Raw genomic sequence first — 21367 nt, 5'->3', positions numbered from 1 at the left:
CTAAAGGTTTGCTATAATTACAATGTATCTATTAGATATGGAAGGTGTCAGGGCTTTTAGGTAATTCCAGATGGCTTGCAGTTCTAGGAAGTTGATGCTGTGCCTTTTCTTTATTAGGCTTATATCATGGATGTGTGGGAGCTTGCCATGCCCTCAGGACACCAGCATGTGTTATAATTGTCCTGACTGCTCTATTATCATCCGATCTAGCTTTAACTTCCAACCACTAGATCCTGTTACGCCTTTATCTGCTAGAGTAGAGTCCTCTGTCCCCTCATAACCTTCTCTTTGATAGACCACATAGAATGAGCTCTGTAAGTCTCTCACTGAAAGGCAGGTTTTCCAGACCTTGACTCATTCAAATTCAAAGATCTCATAGCTCTGCATCAGGGAGGTTTATCCATCCTTTCTATCACTGTGAAGATGGAACAAAACTCCTAAGCTATAAGCAGACTGAAGACTCATTGACAGATCTGTGCACCTTACTATTCTGAATAAATGTTTAAACGCTGACTTTGAAATGTGAACTGCTACGTAAGTGCCAATTCTCCATTTTCATCAAACCCAGACAGCATTTCACAGTCTAGCCAACATAAGAGCATGGATGAGAAGGAGTTGACTGAGGCTCAATTCTGACAAGGGATAAGTGATGCTGGCTGGTTGCTCAAAACATCTAGATTCATAGATTTTAAGACCAGGAGGGACCATTACGATCACCTGGTGTGACTTCCTGCACAAAACAGGCCGTAAGACTTCCCTCAGTAATTTCTGCATCAAGCCCACAACTTTTGCCATCCAATCATTGGTCGATATTGATCTATCAAATCCAAGCTATCAGCTACTTCTTTGACCATTCAGCAACCACAAAAGCTCAGATCAATAAATGTTATCACTTTCAGACTCTAAGTTTGAAAATGTACAGCAAAGACTGAAACCCTGGACTCAGGAGTTTTCTTCCCCTGTTGGTCTGAATGAAGCTTAACTTGTCAACATTTAAAGAACAGTGAAAAGCCCATCTTTTCACTAATGATAAATTGTATTTATGGTTACAATTTGAAACTCAGAGCTAATACAGGGAGCTGAACAGATGACTAGTTAATTTAGGTCACTTCCAACCCAACATGAATCTAAAACCTTTTGGACCAATTTAAAAAAAAGCATATTTAAATACCAGCATAATTGAATACCAACAATTTACCTGTCAATACTAGTTTAGTCCTAACTCAGCTGTACTTTTTAGAGCTCACTGAACACCAATCCACTTCTGCTGAATTCACAGTACAGCTAACGAAGGTCAAAATGGCAATTCAATTGTTCATGAGTAATGGGTTGACTGATTAAATCAGACAGAAATGTACCTATACAGCATGGATTAGACAGGTGACTTGCCCTGTGACCCACTTTTTTCCACAGAATGTTTAATGCAAATCTTTTCTCCTTTTCTCATGTCTAAAACATACATATATTAACAGATATCTTCCTTCTTACCCCCGCCAGAAGATACAAAAAATGTTTTGTTTATTTTCTTGAAGAGATTTTCTAAACTTCCAAATGCTTCAGATATTTTGTTCATTAAAAAAACCTCTTCAGAATGTATAAATTCAATGAACCAAGAACTTTGTTTCATTATTTACTGTCACAATGATTAAAATTTACTTGAAAAAGAACGTTTCAGTGATGCTTAGATGTTGTCAATAAAGGCCCAAATCTTGCAATGTGAGGTGCATGGACAAAGCCTCCTTAGAAGCAAGTTGACACAGTGGGTTATCCACATGTACCACATTACAGGATCAGGGCCTAGAACTAATGCTTTCAAATATAATTAAAATAACACAACAAGACAATTAAGAGTTTGAAATTCCATGAAAACTGAAGCAATGCACATTTGAGAACTGTGGCTCATCATGGAGGAAAAAAAAAAAAAAGAGTCCGATATTTCCTGTGCACCACAGAGAGGCATGATTTGGGCACAGCAGCCAAGCTATTGCTCAAACACACATACAAACCAGAAAGCCTTATTTATGTCTACTACCATAAGTAATTTTTAAATGGATAGAAATTACCACAGGGCTCACGTTTTCTTAGGAGCCAACAACTAATTATCAGAGGTTTTAGCATAATTGGTTTTTTTCTTTTGATAGTGTATTATTTATTATTTATACTGTGCCATAGGTGTTTCTGGCACTCTGCAGCCAAGTCTTTTCCCACAGGAGTTTACAACGTAATTCAGCGACAACAAAGCAAGAAATTACAGTGAACCAGGATACGTGGAAAAGGGGTTAGGAGAAGAATATGCAGAGGACAAGGGCTACAACAGGGGCCCTTAGTTAGGGATGTGTAACTACCCTCACTTTCTTACCTTTTCTTTTTTTAAAAAATATTACATTTCTAGCCCTTATGGTTGTAGGAATAACCAAAAATATGTGAACTGAGCATAAATTGATCCAGTGATGCCTTCCTGAATCTGCAGACAGCCTGTAACAAAGTTCTAAAATAGAGCTTCTCAGCTTCAGAGGTTGGGGTCACAACTGCTGGGGGTGTCACAAAGTGGTCTCAAGAGAAGCAATCACACTGCTCTTTCTTATTGCTAAATAGAAAGGGGATCCCATCCTGGGGAAGGTTGAGAACTACTGGGTTACAACAAAGGTAATGAGATTTATTCATAATGTTTATACTTTCTTTTTTTAAAGAAATGAAACTAATAAAGTATGTTACTATTCTTTTCCACTTCACCTTCCCTCTCCCTCAAGAACAGAAACATAAGAATTGCCATACCAGAACAGACCAATGGTTCAGAAAGTCAGACAACCCACTGGACAGAATCTAATGCTTCACAGAAAGGGGCTTGTCCCACTTCCTCCACCTCTTGAAGTATACACAAAAAGGTTATGCAATAGGGGAAATTTATTCCTGAGCCTGCTTGTGCTTAGCATATGACCTGAAACCTAAGGATGGTGGGTTTACTAATTTTATCCCACCAATAACAGTCGCTATTCTTTTTAATAAAAATGGATCCATTTTTGAAAACTAATTATACTCATGTATATAACACTTCACAAACATTGTTTAATAATAAATTAAATACCTTAATACAATCCTATGGCAGACCGTTCCACAGGTAACTTTAAACAGCATACAAGCTCTTTTTAATATTTTTTTAATTTTCACTATAACACCTGACTGTATTGGGTTTAAATGATGGTTTTCCAAATGATAGCCTGTAGTGAGTCGGTGTGGCTCCCCTCCTGCCCAGGAGGGGAAGCCCTTACAGACACCCAAGCGGGCGGAGCCTCCGCCGCCTGTTCCAGCCCCCCGGAAGTCAAGGGGCGGGACAGGAAGTATAAAAGCTGACCGCCAGAGCTCAGTGAGGCCCCAGCCACCGCAGGGAGCAGACATGTGGCGGGAAGCTTGCGGCTGGGAGACCTGAGGCCGTGGCCCTAACTGGCTGGAGCTGCCCCGAGCCCACTACGAGGAGGAACCACCAGAGCCCGTCCGCTCCCGTCATTGGGAGGAGCCGCTGGAACTCCCCCACACCAACCCCGAAGGCCAGATGCCACCAGGGCCCTTCCGCCCCTGCTGTTACCTGGAGGAGCCGCCCGAGTCCACACCGGACTTCCCCGAGGAGCTGCCGGACCTGCCACCAAGCCCCAGCCAGGAGGAACCCATGCCGATGGACTGGACTGGGCCGGGTCAGGTGCCACGGACGAGGTAGGCCCTAAGGGGGGAACTGGAAGTAGCCCAGGGGTAGCCGACCCCAGTCAGGCTGCAGACACGTACGAGCCGATGTCAGTGTGTTTCGGTCTGGATACCCCACTGACTCGCAGCAGCCGCTGCTAGGGCCCCGGGCTGGGATGCAGTGGAGTGGGTGGGCCTGCGTCCCCCCCTGCCACCCCACTCACGGGTGGCAGGCTTCCCCCTCACCCAACGCTCAGGTATAGGGCCTTGGGCCTAGCCTGACCACTATACTGTTGCTCAGCCCCTGCATCAAAGGGCCTGAGCTCCCTAAACTGACTGTTGGCTTGTTCCACCGGTAGTGAGTCGGTGTGGCTCCCCTCCTGCCCAGGAGGGTCAAGCCCCGGCACGAACCTTCTACATAGCCCCATACGAATAATATATATTTCCATTACTACAGCTGGACTAGAAGATTATATAATATTGATACAGACATAGTATTGTATCAGAACCTGGATAATGCTCCAAATGTAACACTATTCCACTAATATTTTGAAACTGCAAACTGCATACAGTTCCTTCTGTTGAAACATGTTGAGCTACCACAGTAAGAATTCTAGGGTATTGTGGAATATTTTCTTTAAAAAACACACTGTCCCAGCAGCAGCAAAACCTATTTACTTTAATATGTGAATAAATACATTTTTCAAAAATTACCACGGTCAGACTGAAAGGACCATTTTGTTAAACAATGGGGATGGGGGGGGGCGGAGGAAGAGGGGAGAAAAGTATTTTCCAAAATTATATTTCCTATGGTATAGTAGGAGAAATTCAAATCCACTTTTTATAGATTCAGTTTCCTGACATTTAAGAACCATGAAGTGCTATCATCTTACTCTGTGTCACTTGGACCTGCAGATGGGAGAGACACAAGACATTTCTCATTGTTCAATGGGTTTGGAGAACTAAGGATGCTTAATGTAACACAGTCAAGGTTGGCAGGCCCAAAGTTTGTCAGACATTTTATTTTAAAATCTGTTTGTGAAATCAATGCAGTCTTCGCAGGCTTTTCCTTAAAAAAAAAAAAAAAAAGAGAGAAAAAATGCATAAATGCTTTGTTTATGATAAAATAAATCATAACTATAATCATCCCAACAGCCTAGAAATTCAACAAATGAATGTGTACATAACAGATAAAAAATATTTGGGGGCCAAATACAGCAACTCCTCCCTCTTCCCTTCCATCCACAAATTGTCCAAAAGGAATTTGGAGGTTAATCTTTCACCTCAATCCAGCTGTATGTTATGAAATGGCTGTATAACTTCTCCACTTCCAAAACTCAAGGTCATAGGCTATAACTGAGAAAGCCATTGAACTTCCCCAACAGCCATGTCTGGACTAGAAAAACAGGTGTTTTAAAACATATCAGCTGGTCATGATTAACCTTCGGCTCCCCCCAGGGGCTGACCATGACCCCAGATAACATATTTATAAAAGTGACATGCCCTGTCTAAACCAGGTGCAAAGTCCTGTTTAAAACTGTGTCAGCTAAAATGTGTTAGCTGGTTGTGATCAATCCAAGGGGGAGAACATGACTTATTTTCCTAGACTAAACATGGCTTTATTGGATGTTGTTTACATCCACATGGAGCTGCAATCACAGGCTGTATCCTTGCCCTGCTCTCTGAGGGCTTATCTACACTTATCGGAGGATCAACACTGCAGCAATCAATGCATCGGCCATCAATCGCTCTCCTGTCGACTCCTGTACTCCACCTAACCTAAGAGTAAAGGGAGTTGACAGGAGGGCGTCTCCCGTCTATGTCGCGTAGTGTGGACCCCGCGGTAAGTAGATCTAAGCTACGTCGACTTGGGTTACACTATTCACGTAACACAAATTGCACAGCTTAGATTGACTTTTCCCTTTACTGCAGACATGGCCTGAATCTTCACTACCAGCCCTAATCATGTTTCAGCAGAGGCATCACAGAGCAAGCTCTGCAGTACAGAGGGATTTGCATAGCACACTGGCCTTTCCATGGACTACACCTGTTCCCACCACCCACGTAGTAGAACTGCAGCAGCTTGGCAGCATTTATGGCCTTCTGAGACTGCATGCATGGCAGCCTTTGACCTTCGGTAGGGAAACATTTCAGGTGCAAAATTTTAAATAGCATTAATAAATTACACAATATTTAAAAAACAAAATTCTGGAAAACATTGTATGCCCTTTTAAAAATCCCCAGGCTAACACATAACCCTTCTTTAGGAAGCTATGTTTAAAAAGTTCTTCCCCACTCATTACCAAACTCCTTCATATGTGAAATACCCCTCTAGGGTCCTCCATTTACACAGTGTTCCCTTGTTTAATGCCATCACCATAGCAACATGCTTGAAAGCTCAGGCCCCACTTCTGCCTTCAGTCATGCTGGGGCAACTGCAGTGATTTCAGTAGGATTTCATTTGGTGTAACGAGAAGTAGACTGGGCCCTATGAATCCCTGACAGCTTTTATAAAAACACCACATTTAGAAAAGTTTTAATCAGCCAAGAATAAAAACAGAACTTTGGATGAATGGCAAAGGAGAAGGGCACAAAAGAAGAATGACAGAAGTCATACGGTTGTTACTGCTATTCTGGGTTTATTGCTCTAAGTATTGTTTGCATTTGTTTTTTTAATCAAACTCATCTGTTGTCCCATTCAGAGAAAGTCTCTTATTTTGCTTAGTCAGTCATAATTTCCTTAGTCGGTTATATACTGGTTTTGCCAAGTACTTTAGAAAGGTGCTGTACTACCAAAGAAAGAATTCACTGCTGCAAGAGCCCTGCCAGCAAAGATAGACTAAACCTTTTCAGCAGTTGATGGCAGTGCACCCACAGCAGCTCACCTTTCCCTGGCATGCCTATTTACTACTGGGGCAGCCTGACATAAAAGCTAGAACACCAGTGACCATCTCTGAATGTACTGCAACTGCTATACATAAATGTGATGGGGTGTCCATCCACCCCACACAAGGCCTGAAGAGGAAATTAGGTCATCTAACCTTAGGCTGCCACTGGAGGAAACCAAGGGAGTGCTAGGGCCTAATTGCAAATGAAGTCCAGCTGGGGGGAGGGGGAGCAGGATCTATAAAGAAAGGAAGTTGTCAGGCTGGGGGAGGAAGCCTGCACTCCCTAATACATGGAAGTAGGTGTAAAGGGAGCATGGGAAACAATCCAGAGAAGGGGCAGTGAGGACTGGAAGAGTAAAGCCCAGAACTGCTGGGTTGAGGTTCCCTGGTGTAGCAAGCAGGCTGGGGTTCCCTTAGCAGCCACTAGGGGAGTGGCACAGACCAGGCAGTAGGGAATGGACTACCTTGGACAGTTTGCCTCAGAGTGCTTCCAATACCCCAGAAGGGGGGGAGAACTTCAATGTGACTCAGCTGGAGGGCGAAGGCATGAAGAGGACAGTACTGCCGCTTCTAGTGCGTGAGAGGCCACCATGTACTGAGGGACAAAGGAACTGCAGGAAGGGGTATTAGATTAGGTGGCAGAGCTAATTCTCCAGATGAGCCACAGGACGCACCGCTGACCGGTGAGAAGCGCCATCCCATGCACAATAAAATATCCTAAAACCAAAGGAGGTGAGGCTATGGGGGGAAAAGGAATGCAGATACACTTGCTTCACAAATTCTTAACAGAAGTTACTGTTTAGCTATTCAACAATTTACAGTGGTGAGCAAAAATTCAGAAACAAAGTCTGAAGTGGACAATATACTAGTAACAGGTTTCAGAGTAACAGCCGTGTTAGTCTGTATCCGCAAAAAGAAGAACAGGAGTACTTGTGGCACCTTAGAGACTAACAAATTTATTAGAGCATAAGCTTTCGTGGACTACAGCCCACTTCTTCGGATGCATATAGAATGGAACATATATTGAGGATGGATTTCCATTCCATACGGCTAAATGCAGTGCCTTGCATAATGACAGGTTTCAGAGTAACAGCCATGTTAGTCTGTATCCGCAAAAAGAAGAACAGGAGTACTTGTGGCACCTTAGAGACTAACAAATTTATTAGAGCATTTAGCCGTATGGAATGGAAATCCATCCTCAATATATGTTCCATTCTATATGCATCCGAAGAAGTGGGCTGTAGTCCACGAAAGCTTATGCTCTAATAAATTTGTTAGTCTCTAAGGTGCCACAAGTACTCCTGTTCTTCTTTTTTTTTTAATATACTAGTAAGGAAGTATTTGGAGTAATAAATAAAAATCCGAATATTCCTCAGAAAATAAAAATATAGAGAACAGTATTAAGGAAGGGTGAGATATTCAAAAGGCACTTAGGTCACACAACTCCCCTAACTCCCTTAGGAATTTCAAAATCTCACCCTAAAAATACACTTCAAGAGAAATGAAGGAACTGACACCGCTGAGCGTATGCATCGTATGCAGATAAAAAATATGATCCAACTTTAGCTACAGAAGTCATAAAAGGAGAAAAGTCAAACTATTATTTCCTGTTCTTCAGTCAGAGAGCAAGTTCATGTTCATTTCACAGCAAAGCACGACAATAGATTTCCATGTGCCCCAAGCAATGGATGATCAACTTTCATGGGGTAAAACATGACTGTTAAATTTGGTGCAGATGGTGTTGTGCATTTTTTGTGCTAAAATGCAAATATGTTGGTGAGTGCATTATAATGTTTGGGAGGTTTTTTATGCTTAAGTATTTTCATGATAGCAGAAGTTCTTGGATGCAAAAAAATCAATATTAAATACCCCTTCTTGAAAGCAAGGAGACACAGTAGAGCTTACAGGAAAGAAAAAAAATGAAAAATGTTATGCATTAATATTTTCTCCTTGTGCGGAACTGGAGGAGCCGGGCAGCAACCTGAGCCCAAGTGAGTCCGACGCTGAGGGTGAGCTCGGGCTACCAGCGGCTGAATACCCCAACGAGTTGGAGGAACCAGAGGAACCCACTGGACAGATCGGGTACGAAGTAGCTCAGGGGCGGAACTGGACAGTGCGGTGAGTTAGAGATTATGTAAATTTCAGCTGTACATTATAAAGGCTACCATCTTGCAACCCCTTTTTTTTATATATGTTTCTCTTTTACTACCATGAATGGGCTCACAGATTTCAAGTATAGGACAAAGAGGAGTAGAAGAGCAATAAGGGTGCTTCAAACCACATCTTGCCACAAATATGACTGAGTTTCTTCTATTGTTTTTCTCCTCTTCAGCCAATTTATCTGACATTTGTTCAGGAGGGGCAAGAACTAGGGCTTACAGGTCTTTTGAAAGAAGTTTATTTTAAGGAGGGACCCAAAGGATGAAAGGTGGAGGGCATGGCAGTGCCTGGCACAGGATTCTGCACAGAAAAAAGGCTTGGGAGCAAGTATGAGGAAACTAACAATGGAACCAGTTAGTCATGTTAGCAATGGGGCTCATGAGAGGAGTAGTCCCAATAATGAGGTTTGTGATATTAATCAGTTCCACTGTATAAACAATAACTGCATTCTAACTGGCTCCTCAAATTAAATAGTGTACTCTGAACTCATGCTGCAGCCAAATGAATTATCTATGCAAGTCTCTGCTCCTAGATTGACTCAAAGATGAGCATGCTCTTTCTACACGTCTAACCTTGTCTCCCCTTTGGAACATTGGTTGAGGGCAAGGGGCCATAATATGTTTTTACTAAACTGAAATACTTTAGATATTCCTTCCCCTATTATGAGAGAATTTCAAGATATAAATCTATTTTAAGTTCAATGTTTCAGTGTTTAGGGCACTTTTTTAACTGAATCATGAGAAGGCAGGAAGCAGTGTTGCTCACTTGCTGGAGTCTGGAGAGCTGGGACAAAGGGAGGGCACTAATAAGGAGAAAAAGAGATGAAGGCATGAATGATTATCTCCACAGCTGTTGCAGAGGTGTGACAGAAGGCATATTTGCAGACACAGGAGATAAAAGTACAAATCAAAGACAACACAAAGGATACACATTCTCCTGTTCTCTCTCTTCTCTTCGCTCCTCTTTCCTTTAATCGCTGTCACTTATCCCTCTAGCTCCTCACTGTCCTTGGACTGCAAAGCCTGGCTCTTAACATTCTTCCCACGCCTACCACATTTATTCTGGATGACTGCAACTTCCACAAAGACATGTGACTTCAGGACCTCGCTTCCTCTCCCTAACTTCATTGTTTGACTGCTACCTCCAGACCAGTACTCGTACTTACTGACTTGATCTTTGCCAAACAATGCTCTTTAATACTATTCACCACCATCCACTGATCACTCACTCTTATCATTCAACTCTCCCTTTAGTTACCTCTGATCTATTTCTGTGTAGCTGTCAGGCCCCTATGTCCTCATGGACCTCCATCCCCTCTTTATTCTATAGCCTCCATCATCTTCTGTGGGTTTCTCTCTCATTCCCCTCCCACTGCTATCTGCCAATGAATACACTACACAGCTTCTAGTCACTCGCCTCCTACTCTGTTGAATGCTAGAGAAAAATCCAGCAGCCAAGTAAACTTCCTCTTCCATCAGCTCTGCAGTCTCCCTTCTCTCCACTGGACTCCAACAGCTTCAGTGCCACTTCTCAACTTCAGTGCTCTCTCACCTACTTCTCCAATGACCAAGGTCCTATTAATATTTTCAAAGATCAAAAATGATGAAAATCCACCAAGAGTTCCCATCCCTCATTCAATTGGCTCTCTTGTTTCAAGTCACGAGCGTTACTAATCACCACCTCCTGGTCAAGTTCAAGAGCCTTTTGTCTCTGCAAATCTTCCTCAATTTATATGCCAACTTCAAAGTAGTACACTCTTCTGCTCAAGCTTGTTCTATGCTTTCTTGCTTCTCTTCAAACCTTTCCAACTGCTTATTCCACATTTCCTTGGGAGGGTCTTCATCCTTCCCATAGCTGTTCCCAGCCCTCTCTTCTTCATGTTTACACTCTCCCTCCCAAGAGGCTTCTTCATACGCATGATTTCAACTATCATCTCTACAGCAATAGCTTCCAAACCTATCCATCAATTCCCAACCTCCTATTTCTGCCAAGTACCCCTTTGATGCCTCCTCTTAGATTTCCCACCATGATTAGAAATTCAATATGCGACATACAAATCCCTCCCCCCCCATCACTGTTTTCACCTTCTCTGTCCTCCCTGCAACCTCTTTTTATCCTCTTCTCCCTATCCCATCTCTAAACTCTCACCAAATCCTGTCCTCCCTTTTCATTCCTACCACAAAAGTTCTTGTCCATGCCTTAGTAATCTCTCGCCAGATATACTGCAGCTTCCCCTTCTTTGCCCCCCCCCCCCCACCCTCAATCTCACTAGGTCACTCCCCTCTATTAGTTTCTTCTTACCTTCCATGTCAAGGATGAATGCAGGCAGACAGTGTGCTGCTTGCTACTCTTTGTGGAAGTGACTTGCTTTCCCCCTTGCCAATAGTGATGGAAATATGCTCCTGGACCACAAAGGGTATATCTAAAGAGAAACCCGCAGCTGGCCTGTGCCAGCCAACTTGGGTGTGGGCTGCGGGGTTGTTTCCTTGTTATGCAGACTTCCAGCTCGGGCTGGAGCCTGAGCTCTAGGACCCCTTCACCATGCAGGGTCATAGAGTCCCAGGTTATTCTTTGCTGTCTAGACATACCCAAAGGGAATTAACTCCCTCTTCTCAATGAAAAACAATTTTCTGCATTTTCTACTCCAAGCACAGTTCTCAGAAGAGAGGCTGAGAGCAGCTCCACAGGGAATTGGGGTGGGGGGGGGAATTACTCCCAGATACTAGATACAGTTAGATAGGGCAGGTGGAAGAGGAAAAAAAGAGGGGATGGGTGTGATGGACTAGGGTGATGAGATCTAGCAGGGAGAAAAGAATTTGGATGTGAACTGAAGGGGAAAGAAAAAGGATACTGGGGAAAGACCATGGCAGGAGGAAAAGAAAATGGTAGGGAGTAGCATTGAAAGTGTTTCCCCTGCACAGAAATATTGGAATGAAATGCTTCCCTCCAAAAGAAAAGCCCTGTGGAAAAGAGGAAAAGCACTTTGTTGTAAAATGAAGGTTGGAGATATATTTAAAAAGTTGACCAATATTCTTATAAAGGATGCTAGAGACACATGACTAACTTGTTAACAGTGTTAATCAATAGTACACCAATGAACCAGTTCAAAATATGCAGATTATCTAAATAATTAATCTATTTGTTCACTCTTAGCCAGCTAGGCTTGAGCAGCATTCCTGAAACTGAATGAAACTAGATACCCAGTTTAGTAATTGCCATACAATATTTAGTTATGTCACTTTGATTAGATAACAATGGCACTCAGGGCCAAACAGAAAAATTAAGTTAAGCATTGAAGAGAAGACTTGTTTTCAGTAATTTGCAATATATATTTTAGTGTCTCTCTTTGAGAAATCCATATTGGGCAAATCTTTCTTCCACCATGAAAACATTTTTATGAATTTCATAGCTTATTCCACATAGAAGATAGAGCAGATTAATTTTCATACACGAGAAGGGCATTCAAAAATGCACTACAGCAGTTCCACAGTCACAAAAAGGTAGTTTTTCAATTAAAAAATAGTCATATGATTAGATTATAATGGGGACTTTATGATTTTTAACTGAAAACAAGCATGCCTGACAATTGAACACAGTCATGGTCACACAGACTAAAAGTAAAGCTCTTTGTGAAAATTGCACATAATCATCAAAATTGTAAATCAGCTTCTTTCAGTGGAGGCTGACAATAGTGAAAGAATTTTTCTGGATTGCAGAGATTAACATTAGTTATTGGATTATCTGCCAAAATACTTGCAGCTCTCATGCTTCACTAAACTGGAATATCTGGTACACTCATTCACTACCCAATAATTATGCAAAAAACTCTGAAGCAATTAGTGTGCAAGAGGATAGCTTAAGGGTGGTGATAATTGGGGGGGGGGAATCATTTCCCATCATACTACAGCATGTTATACTTCACCTTATTTTATTAATAGTTCTGGAAAAACAGTTTACTAAACATTTTACCTTACATTACATCCAAAAAGTATAGAACAAGGGTTCTCAAACTGGGGGTTGGGACCCCTCAGGGGGTTGAGGTTATTACATGGGAGGATCACGAGCTCTCAGCATCCACCCCAAACCCCGCTTTTCCTCCAGCATTTATAATGGTGTTAAATATACTCCAAAAAAATTCATTTATTGGGGGGGGGGGGTGTCGCACTCAGAGGCTTGCTATGTGAAAGGGGTCACCAGTACAAAAGTTTGAGAACCACTGGTATAGAGTAAACGTGGGCATGTTCTTTTCTGCACCAGCTTCAATGCAAATGTGCCTTTTAAAGACCTTACCTTTGCTATCTCATCCCATTTACGAATATATATGGTACTATGACATAGGAAGCAGTCACGGAAACATTCATAAAACTAATTAAGGCCCCCAATTCTGCAATTTGCTGCACCATGGCAGATCCTTGAAGTCAACTGAAACCCACTGAAGTCACACCATCCCTGCAAAATTGAGCAAGTACTGTCATTCGCTGAAATACTCTTCTTTCTAAACACTGAAAAGAGAACTTAAAATGAAGTTCTAGTTTGTAGTTACTGGTATTGTCCATTTAAAAAACCTGGATCAGAATGGCTTCTCTTAGAAATCTTAAGAGCAGAGAGATAAATCTGGTGCATGAAGAGTTAACCCTCCAAGAGATGTAGGTAGAAAGGAAGATGGGTGTAATCCCTCATTATCAAACTGCACTGAGATTTGGAGGATTAAGATGTTTGCTGATTATATTATGAGAATATACTTCATTAGTATTTAAAATTTTATCCCAGAGCCACAAAAGAAGTCTTTAATTCAGTTGCCTATTTTTAATTCACATTTACCAGCCTGCTCACCATATATTTTTCTATCCTATTTATCAAATGTCTGCACATACAAATCCATTGGTACCAGAAGACTTTGTTTAGCTTCTAGCTACTATAACTATATATAAAAAATGTGCTATCCTGCACCAGAAAAATACCTTCTCAAAATAACATATGAAATATTTTCATTTAAAGGTGAAGCGGTTCTTAAAAACAGGATGTGTTGAAATATTACACCTCTGAATTACTTTTGTATATAGAAACATCTTGATTACAGAATGGAATATCTCTTTTCAGTGTTTTCCAAGCAAAGCATTTCAACAAATGACAATCTGATCAAGTTAACAGGAAGAATTTCTCTTAACCGAAAACACTACTGTAATTGAGATATTGATTTTAAAACTAACGCAGCAGTTCTCCAACTGTGAGTCGAGACCCCAAAGTGGGTCATGACCCTGTTTTAATGGAGTTGCCAGGGCTGGCATTAGACTTGCTGGGGTCTGGGGCTGAAGCCTGAGTCCCACTACCCAGGGATGAAGCCGAAACCCGAGGGCTTCATCCCTGGGCAGCGGGACTAAAGCTTCAGCTTCAGCCCTGGGTGGTGGGGCTCAGGTTACAGCCACTCTTCTCTTCCCCCCCCCCCCCTGGTTAAAGCCCTTGAGCCCCCAGCTTTGGACCCCTCCCCCAAATCCCCTTTCCTGGGATCCTGTAGTAATTTAGGTTGTCAGAAGGGGATCACAGTACAATAAAGTCTGAGAAACACTGGTACAGCATCCATCACATTTCATTGTTTGTGGGCTTGCCTCTGCATTTATTAAGTGTCATCCAGTGGCATATTTTTTATTTATATATATATATATATAAATAAAATCAGCACCCAGTAACAGTGATGCTTCTACATCTCTTGGGATACTTCGGCTCCATCCTTTGCATCTTACGATTTGGCCCTTGAACAAACTAATGAACATTAAGGATCTGAATATCCAGTGATGGAAATGGAGCTTTTAAAGTCCTGTACATTATGCTACAGCTCCAGCATAATATACAATGAAGAATTCATTTAATCATTCAGTATAATTATTTCATGTAACTCAAACCCAACTGACAGCTTGCACAGTCCAAAACAACAAGAGCACTTGTACAAGGACTACATAAAGATATCTTAAGACAATTTAAGAAAAATTTATTGAACCACTGTGGAATCTTTTGAAGCAACAGAATAATCTCTTAGAACAGGAAAGCCCTAAAATCCAGTTTTACTGACAGATTTTTATCTCTGATAAAAGATTTGAGTCATTTGAATCAGTTGACATTTTAAAATCATTTATGCCCTAGTCCTGTAAACATTTCTGTACATGCTTAACTTTATGTACTGAATAGTCTCATTAAAGTCAATGTTCACAGTACATAAACTTCAAGATTTGCAGAAGTCTTTCCAGGATTGAGGCCTTTGCCATCCTAAAATATTAGAATGTTAGAGTCCAATCCTGCAAGCGTTGCTGATGTAAATAGCACCATTGAAGTCACAGAGGTTATTGTCCAGATTCCTAAGTGGCTCCCTCAAGGATTGAACTCACAACCCTGGGTTTAGCAGGCCAATGCTCAAACCACTGAGCTATCCCTTAGTAGAAACCACTCATGACTAAGGGTTTGCAGGATTAGATTCATGGTTTGTATGCAGATGTTTAAATCTTACTGAATTAGTAAATTGTCTCACAAAATTTGAGACCAACACTATTTCTTCTTTTATAATTTTCAACCATTCCTGGAAAACACTCAATTAGAGAGATTACTAACATTAACTAAACTGATACACTTGTTCTATTGTAAATACTTCATTAATTTTTCATGCAGTACAGTGATGTTGCAATTTTCCATGAGTAGAAACTCTTGTCTTTTACTTCCAGATACTGTGACTGTAATTTATCCAGTCCAGAATATTCACAACACTGCCTGCATATGTCGTATGGAACGTAAGTCAAGATATTGCATACAGAACGGAAAATACCCGGCTTCTTCTATTGTATAGAAACCCTGCTTAGAGTCATGATGTTTGAAATCTAAGCTTAACATGTATTCACTCCCTTCATAGATGTCTCAGGCCAGTCACGCATCTTAGGCAGGAGTTTTCAGCAAGACACTCATTCACTCCAATGAAATAAGCCGCTTTCACACGCCGCTGCGGGGCCAATGACTAGGGTGGGGCGGAGAGAAGAGTGCCCCCGCTTCCACCCCCAGCCGGCCACGGCTTTGACAGGCAGCGGCCTGCCCCCAGGCCTCGCGGGCGGTGGGTTCACGCGGCCCCGGACACCAGCAGCCACCTGCCCGCACTGCTCCAGGCCGGAAGGTACCAGTCCACCTGTGACCTCCCCCGTCAGGCGCGGCACCGAGCCCCCTGCCCGGAGCAGCGCCCCCTCGCCCTTACCTGACAGCGACCCGCACCGAGCTCTCGTCCTGCCCCGCCGACATGGTGTGTGGGGTGGGGGGGGTTAAACACAGGCTCGTTCCGCCGCCTCACGAGCCGCGGGGCTGCCGCGCTCACCTCCGCGCTCCAGCCATTTTAGGTGAGTGGCTGCCTAGGTAGCACCGCGGCCGCGCCGGGAGGGTCCCGCGCCCTCCGCTCAGTGAGGCGCCCGAGCCCGGCGAGCGCTCCCTGGCTGGCGGAGAAGCGAGCGGCTCCCTCCCAGCCCGGCCTGGCTCCCGCCCCCACCGCACTGACAGCAGCGGCGCCGGCTGGCAGCTCCTCTCCCGGCCGCCTCAGGTTCTCCCCAGCCGCAATGCGTAACCAGGCCACTCCTCCCTCCCCGCCTGCGCTGCCAGGGCGGAGAGCGGCTCCCCGCCGGGCTCTGCCTGCTGCCGCTGCGGGGGGAGCACGCGCTGCTCTGCCCCTCTCACACGCACACAGGCTCGCCCCCACGGCTTGGCCAGGGGTGAGCGAGCTTCACTCCCTGCTGAGCCTTTTCCCGAGAACAGCCACCTCCGCTTATTTCTTCCCCCGCAGCAGGAGCCACACCATGGGGCAGAACGAGCTGGGTTTTTTTATTCCAGTGCCCTGCTTGTTCTGCATTGCCACTATAGCATTATCATGAGCTGTGGCGTGCCAGGGAGCGCTGCAGAACGCCCCGGTTTGGTTTTGTCTGGCCAATTGGTTCAGAAGTTCCCCGCCTATGTGCCCCATCGCTCTTCTCACCGCTTTAATAAACTGTCTGGTTTTGACATTTGGAAATTTAGGGGGAGGACGCTCATTGTTGATGCAAACAGCAGCCCTGCTAGGAAACAGGCAGGTTTTTGCTTGAAACAATTCACATTTCTGAGCAGTGTTTTCCATCAGAATAGGCCCCTTTTTGAATTTGTAATAATATGCTAAAAACCTTGCATATCAAGTTATTGTGCTTTTCATTATGAAAGATGTGCACACCCAAGCCTCAATCTTACAATCAGATCCGTGCAGGAAAACTCATTTCCCACACAGATCTGATTGCAGGACTGGGGCTCTAGCAACATCCATGACTCTTTACAGGAACAAATCCCCTGCCCTAAAGAAATGTCAGTCTACTAAAGCAATACTGAATTATTTCTTTGGGGCTTAAACCTCATCACTTTTCCTTTGCTATTTTTTCTCCATTTAATTCAGAAACAGTGTTGACGTGAGAATATTGTTTTACTGCATGTTGCTACATACAATATTGTATTATCTTTCCTTTACTTTTATAAAATGTTCTATACTAAGATCACCCAGCATTTTACAAATATTAATGGCAAGCCCCTTAATATTCCTGTGAAGTATGTATTATGTACCCAAAGATGGAGAAGCTGACTAAGGCACAGAGAAGATAAGCCTAAAGCAGTGATTCTCAAACTTTTGTACTGGTGACCCCTTTCACATAGAAAGCCTCTCAGTGTGATCCCTTCTTATAAATTAAAAACACTTTTTTTATGTATTTAACACTATTATAAATGCTGGAGGCAAAGCGGGATTTGGGGTGGAGGCTGACAGCTCACGACACCCCCCCCCCCCCATGTAAGAACCTTGTGACCCCCTGAGGGCTCTCGACCCCCAGTTTGAGAACTCCTGGCCTAAAGTCACCCAGGGAATATGCAGCAGAGACAGAAGTAGAACGTGAATCTCCCCAGGCCTGTCTGGGCGTTAGCCACAAACCATTCCCTAGATCTGGTGCCTTAGGGAGAGGTGTCTCACTTCTAACCCTTCTTTTAATATATGTTTAAGAAAGTGAATATTTAGACTGAATAGCAGCAAAGGGTTCCTGAAAGTGGATTGCATTAGGCTGCAGAACAGTCTCTTGAGGGAGTGATGGAAGATATAATTTAGAGGTTTTAAGATTAGTTTGGATTAACCCCTAGAGAAGGAAAGAAAAATTAACATCTCTTTAAAATATAATCGTCACCCATCCACACTGTGTGTCAACATCTGGTACAACCATGTTAGCAGAGAATAGTTTCTATGTCAGTTTTCACATTTGTTTGAGAACAAAGCTTCTCTCAGACTAGTATGAATAAGAGAGAACGTCTGTGTGTTTTTTCTGCTGAGTCACAGGGTATGTTTTAGTGAAATGGATGTTTTCTTATAAGAATCAAGTAAGTTTATCCATTTAGCACCCCTAAGAATGCTAATACAACACACAGGTTAAAGCTAGACTTGATTTCACATATCTATGCAATATCAGGACTTGCATTATTAAAGCATATTTAATCTTGTAGGCCTCACTACTGCAAAGACTTTAAGCATGTGTATAATCCCACTGAAGTCACTGGCACCAATTCTCCACAGTCAGTGCTGTGCCGAAACCTAGTGGACAGTAGCAGCTGCAGGGGGCTGGCTACCGTTCACTCATACTCAGTCATTAAGATCTGGGTCCCACTCTAATTTCTGACAGTGGCATAAAATTTGAGATTATGGTGGTCAGGGACCAGACATACGGGAGCTCATCTCCACCATGCCCTCTTCCATCCTCGGTGCACCCCCTACACACTCACCCCACCCTCAACACATCCTCTCCTCCTACGGACACGGTGAAGGTGAATTTAGCAGACTGAAGAATATGGTCCAATAGAAGTATTCATATGACTAAACACACATGCAAGTTTTTGCAGGACAGAGGCCATTGTGCCAAAAAAACACTGCTCACAATGGGGCTAAATAGGAAGTCAAATTTCAGTGTCAAAAGAATAAAGCTTTCTTCTCATTTTGGCTTTTTTAAGTTCAACACTACGTACATGTTCTCCATCCTGAATGACTTAAGCTACTGAAATCAGTGGAGTTCTGTTTGACTCTTGATGTTCTCTTCAAAAGGAATTGCCCAATGTTAGAGCATTTGAAAGAAAATTATGGATCCCATGAGTATTCCACACTTTTCTGCAAAATTTAAGCTTCTAATTAAAAACAAATCTTAATTTTTTTAGTATGTTTTTCCATTCCTTCTCAAAGTAAACAAATCCACTGCTATTCTGTTAACGCATCTGTCTCTGGGTAAATGATCATTGTAACTATCTCTCATCCCATTTTCTTCAATGAGGAGCAACCTCTGCTCCCAATTATCTTATTCATGTAATTGAGAGATTAACCTTAATAAATGGGTAGTAAATCACTCCCTTTGTTTTAATAGATATGTAAGAAAGTACTTTGTACTGTCAACAATTCTGTTTATCTTTAAAAAAAAGTTAGTAACTCAGAGCTATATTCACAAGAGTGACTTAGGCACCTACCTGCCACTTTTAGTCACTTATGTACAACATTTATGCATAATGGGCATCCATAAAACCACTACTCGGCTGCTGCCTGAACTTGTGGGTGCCTAAAATCCCCAGGCACCTAAGTTTCCACCAGTAAAGTCTACAAGGAGCAGCTGTGCTTTCCCTGCATCTATTACACTCAGGAGTGAGATCGGCTAAAATCACCATCACCTGTGGAAAGCAGTGCCAGCATTCAGTTCCATTGCCCTATACAGCTATAATCATTCCAGTGAGCTAGCCCCCGCCCCCTCCAAACCCATCCTCCCCCAAGGGCCATACTCACCATGGCTAGTGCTGTATGGAAGTGAGTGAGTTCAGTAACTTAAGTTTCAGTTTCCATTCTGAATACACTGACAATGTGTGTTGTATCTGCAGCTGCTGCTATTGTGGACTTCAGCGTCTCCCCCTCCAAACCTGAACTAGATAAGGAGGAGAAAGAAGAGGACTCTGGATGACGTGTTCCAGGAGATCCTGCAAGCCAGTGCTGCATCAGAGAACAAGACCAGGACCTGGAGGATGACTCTTGCAGATAGCATGGAGAAGGATAGAGTAAAGAGGAAAAAGACACAGGAAAAGGAGAGAGAGGTGCAGCAGAAGATTCTTGCACTTCTCAGACAGAAACAGAGATTCTGCAGACTCTGGTAGACCTGCAGGTTCAACAATCTCATGCTTACCTCCCTCTGCAGCCCATAAAGAACTCAAATATCTGGACCTTGTTATACCCTCTCCCCAACATTCTATGTGGCATCAAGGGTTGGTGCACTACCCTTACCACGCCACCTGGGTTGGGGGAGAGGCTACTAAAGACAATCAATCACAGTTTCACATATGTTGACCTGTGAAAGCATGTATGTGTACCTGGAAATGGCGTGTTCTTTCCCATTCACTAGTTCTGTTCCCTTAATTTATTAAGTTTTGAATGTTTTTTTCTCCCCATTGCCTAGTTCCTGTTACAGAATGAAATGCTATTTTTGCTGCAAAATTCATCTTTATTAGTACACAGCATATACTGTTAGTGCTGAGCAGGATTGAAACCCACCAGTTTCCTGTTACTTCACTTTGTCACAGAACCCATAACATCATTCAGAGACAATATTAATAGGTGCATGACAATTTTATATCCCTAAATATATTGCACAGCAATCACTGCAAGACTCATACCAGGCTGCAAAAGAACAAGGCCAGGTAGGCCATTGGGATAGTTTTCTCACTGAGGTCCTATCTTGTAAGTAAACAAACAACCAAAGGCATATTCAACTCTCATTGTGCACCTGCTAAGCCTGTAGCTGAAGCAATCATTGGTGCTATCAAGGTGGCTGGTGTACCATGAGTCAGGGAAGCAAGGAGTAGGCTAAGTCTCTCAGGATCACTATTGGCATTTCAGCATTCCCAATGGTAATACACTCGTTGGGAAAGATAGACCCTGCATGCAGCTTTCTTTAAAAACAAAGATGCACACATCATGCATCTTCCTTGAGCAGCCCACACTGATATAGGGAAAGCATCCCTGGTGATCCACCAGCACTTGCATTACCATAGAAAAGTAGCCCTTTCTGTTGACGTACTCCATGGCAAGGTGGCATGAATATTCCTATGTTAGCACCAGACCATCTGTCACTCCACTGCAGTTTGGGAACCCCATTGCTGTAATACCATTCACTATGTCCAGCATATTGACCAGAGTCGCAGGCCTGGGTAGCAGAGGAGTTCCTAGTCAGTTCCAGGCCAGGGTTGATACTGAAGAGCCAAATCAGGAGGTGGAGTCCAAAACAAGCCACAGTCAAGCCAGAAGTTCAAGACCGTAGACCAGGAATGGTCATGGCAGCTACAGAAGATCTTCATTGTTGCTTGGACACTTCCTGGAATTCACCTTGGGTTTTTAACGTCCCATGGTCTGTATCCACAGTGGGTCATAAGGAGTGAAGCATAGGTTGATTACAGCTGCTGCTGGGTCGTAGCCTGTAGCTGTTAACTGCCCGCTATCTCTACAGGCATAGGTTTTAGCCCTTTGTGGCCTTACATTTACTCCCTTACCCCCACAGGACCCAGGTTTCTCAGGATGGGCCTCATGGAAGGCTGCCACAAGGTTG

The 21367-nt window shown here is 43.1% G+C and overlaps 1 protein-coding gene across 1 annotated transcript in view; it reads right to left on the bottom strand.

Annotated features, from left to right (window-relative positions):
• Window positions 1-16264, bottom strand: part of KIF21A (kinesin family member 21A) — a 153617-nt gene extending 137353 nt beyond the window's left edge. The window contains exon 1 of the mRNA XM_034772455.1: window positions 15952-16264. Coding sequence (XP_034628346.1) covers window positions 15952-15995 — 44 coding nt within the window. The 5' untranslated portion in view covers window positions 15996-16264. The remainder of the gene's footprint in view (window positions 1-15951) is intronic.
• Between the last annotated feature and the right edge of the window lie 5103 nt (window positions 16265-21367).

The sequence above is a fragment of the Trachemys scripta genome, chromosome 1 (genome assembly GCF_013100865.1).
Source record: "Trachemys scripta elegans isolate TJP31775 chromosome 1, CAS_Tse_1.0, whole genome shotgun sequence".
Lineage (NCBI taxonomy): Eukaryota > Metazoa > Chordata > Testudines > Emydidae > Trachemys > Trachemys scripta.
Note: the sequence above shows the minus strand (reverse complement) of the source record. Positions and strands in the feature narration are given on the sequence as shown.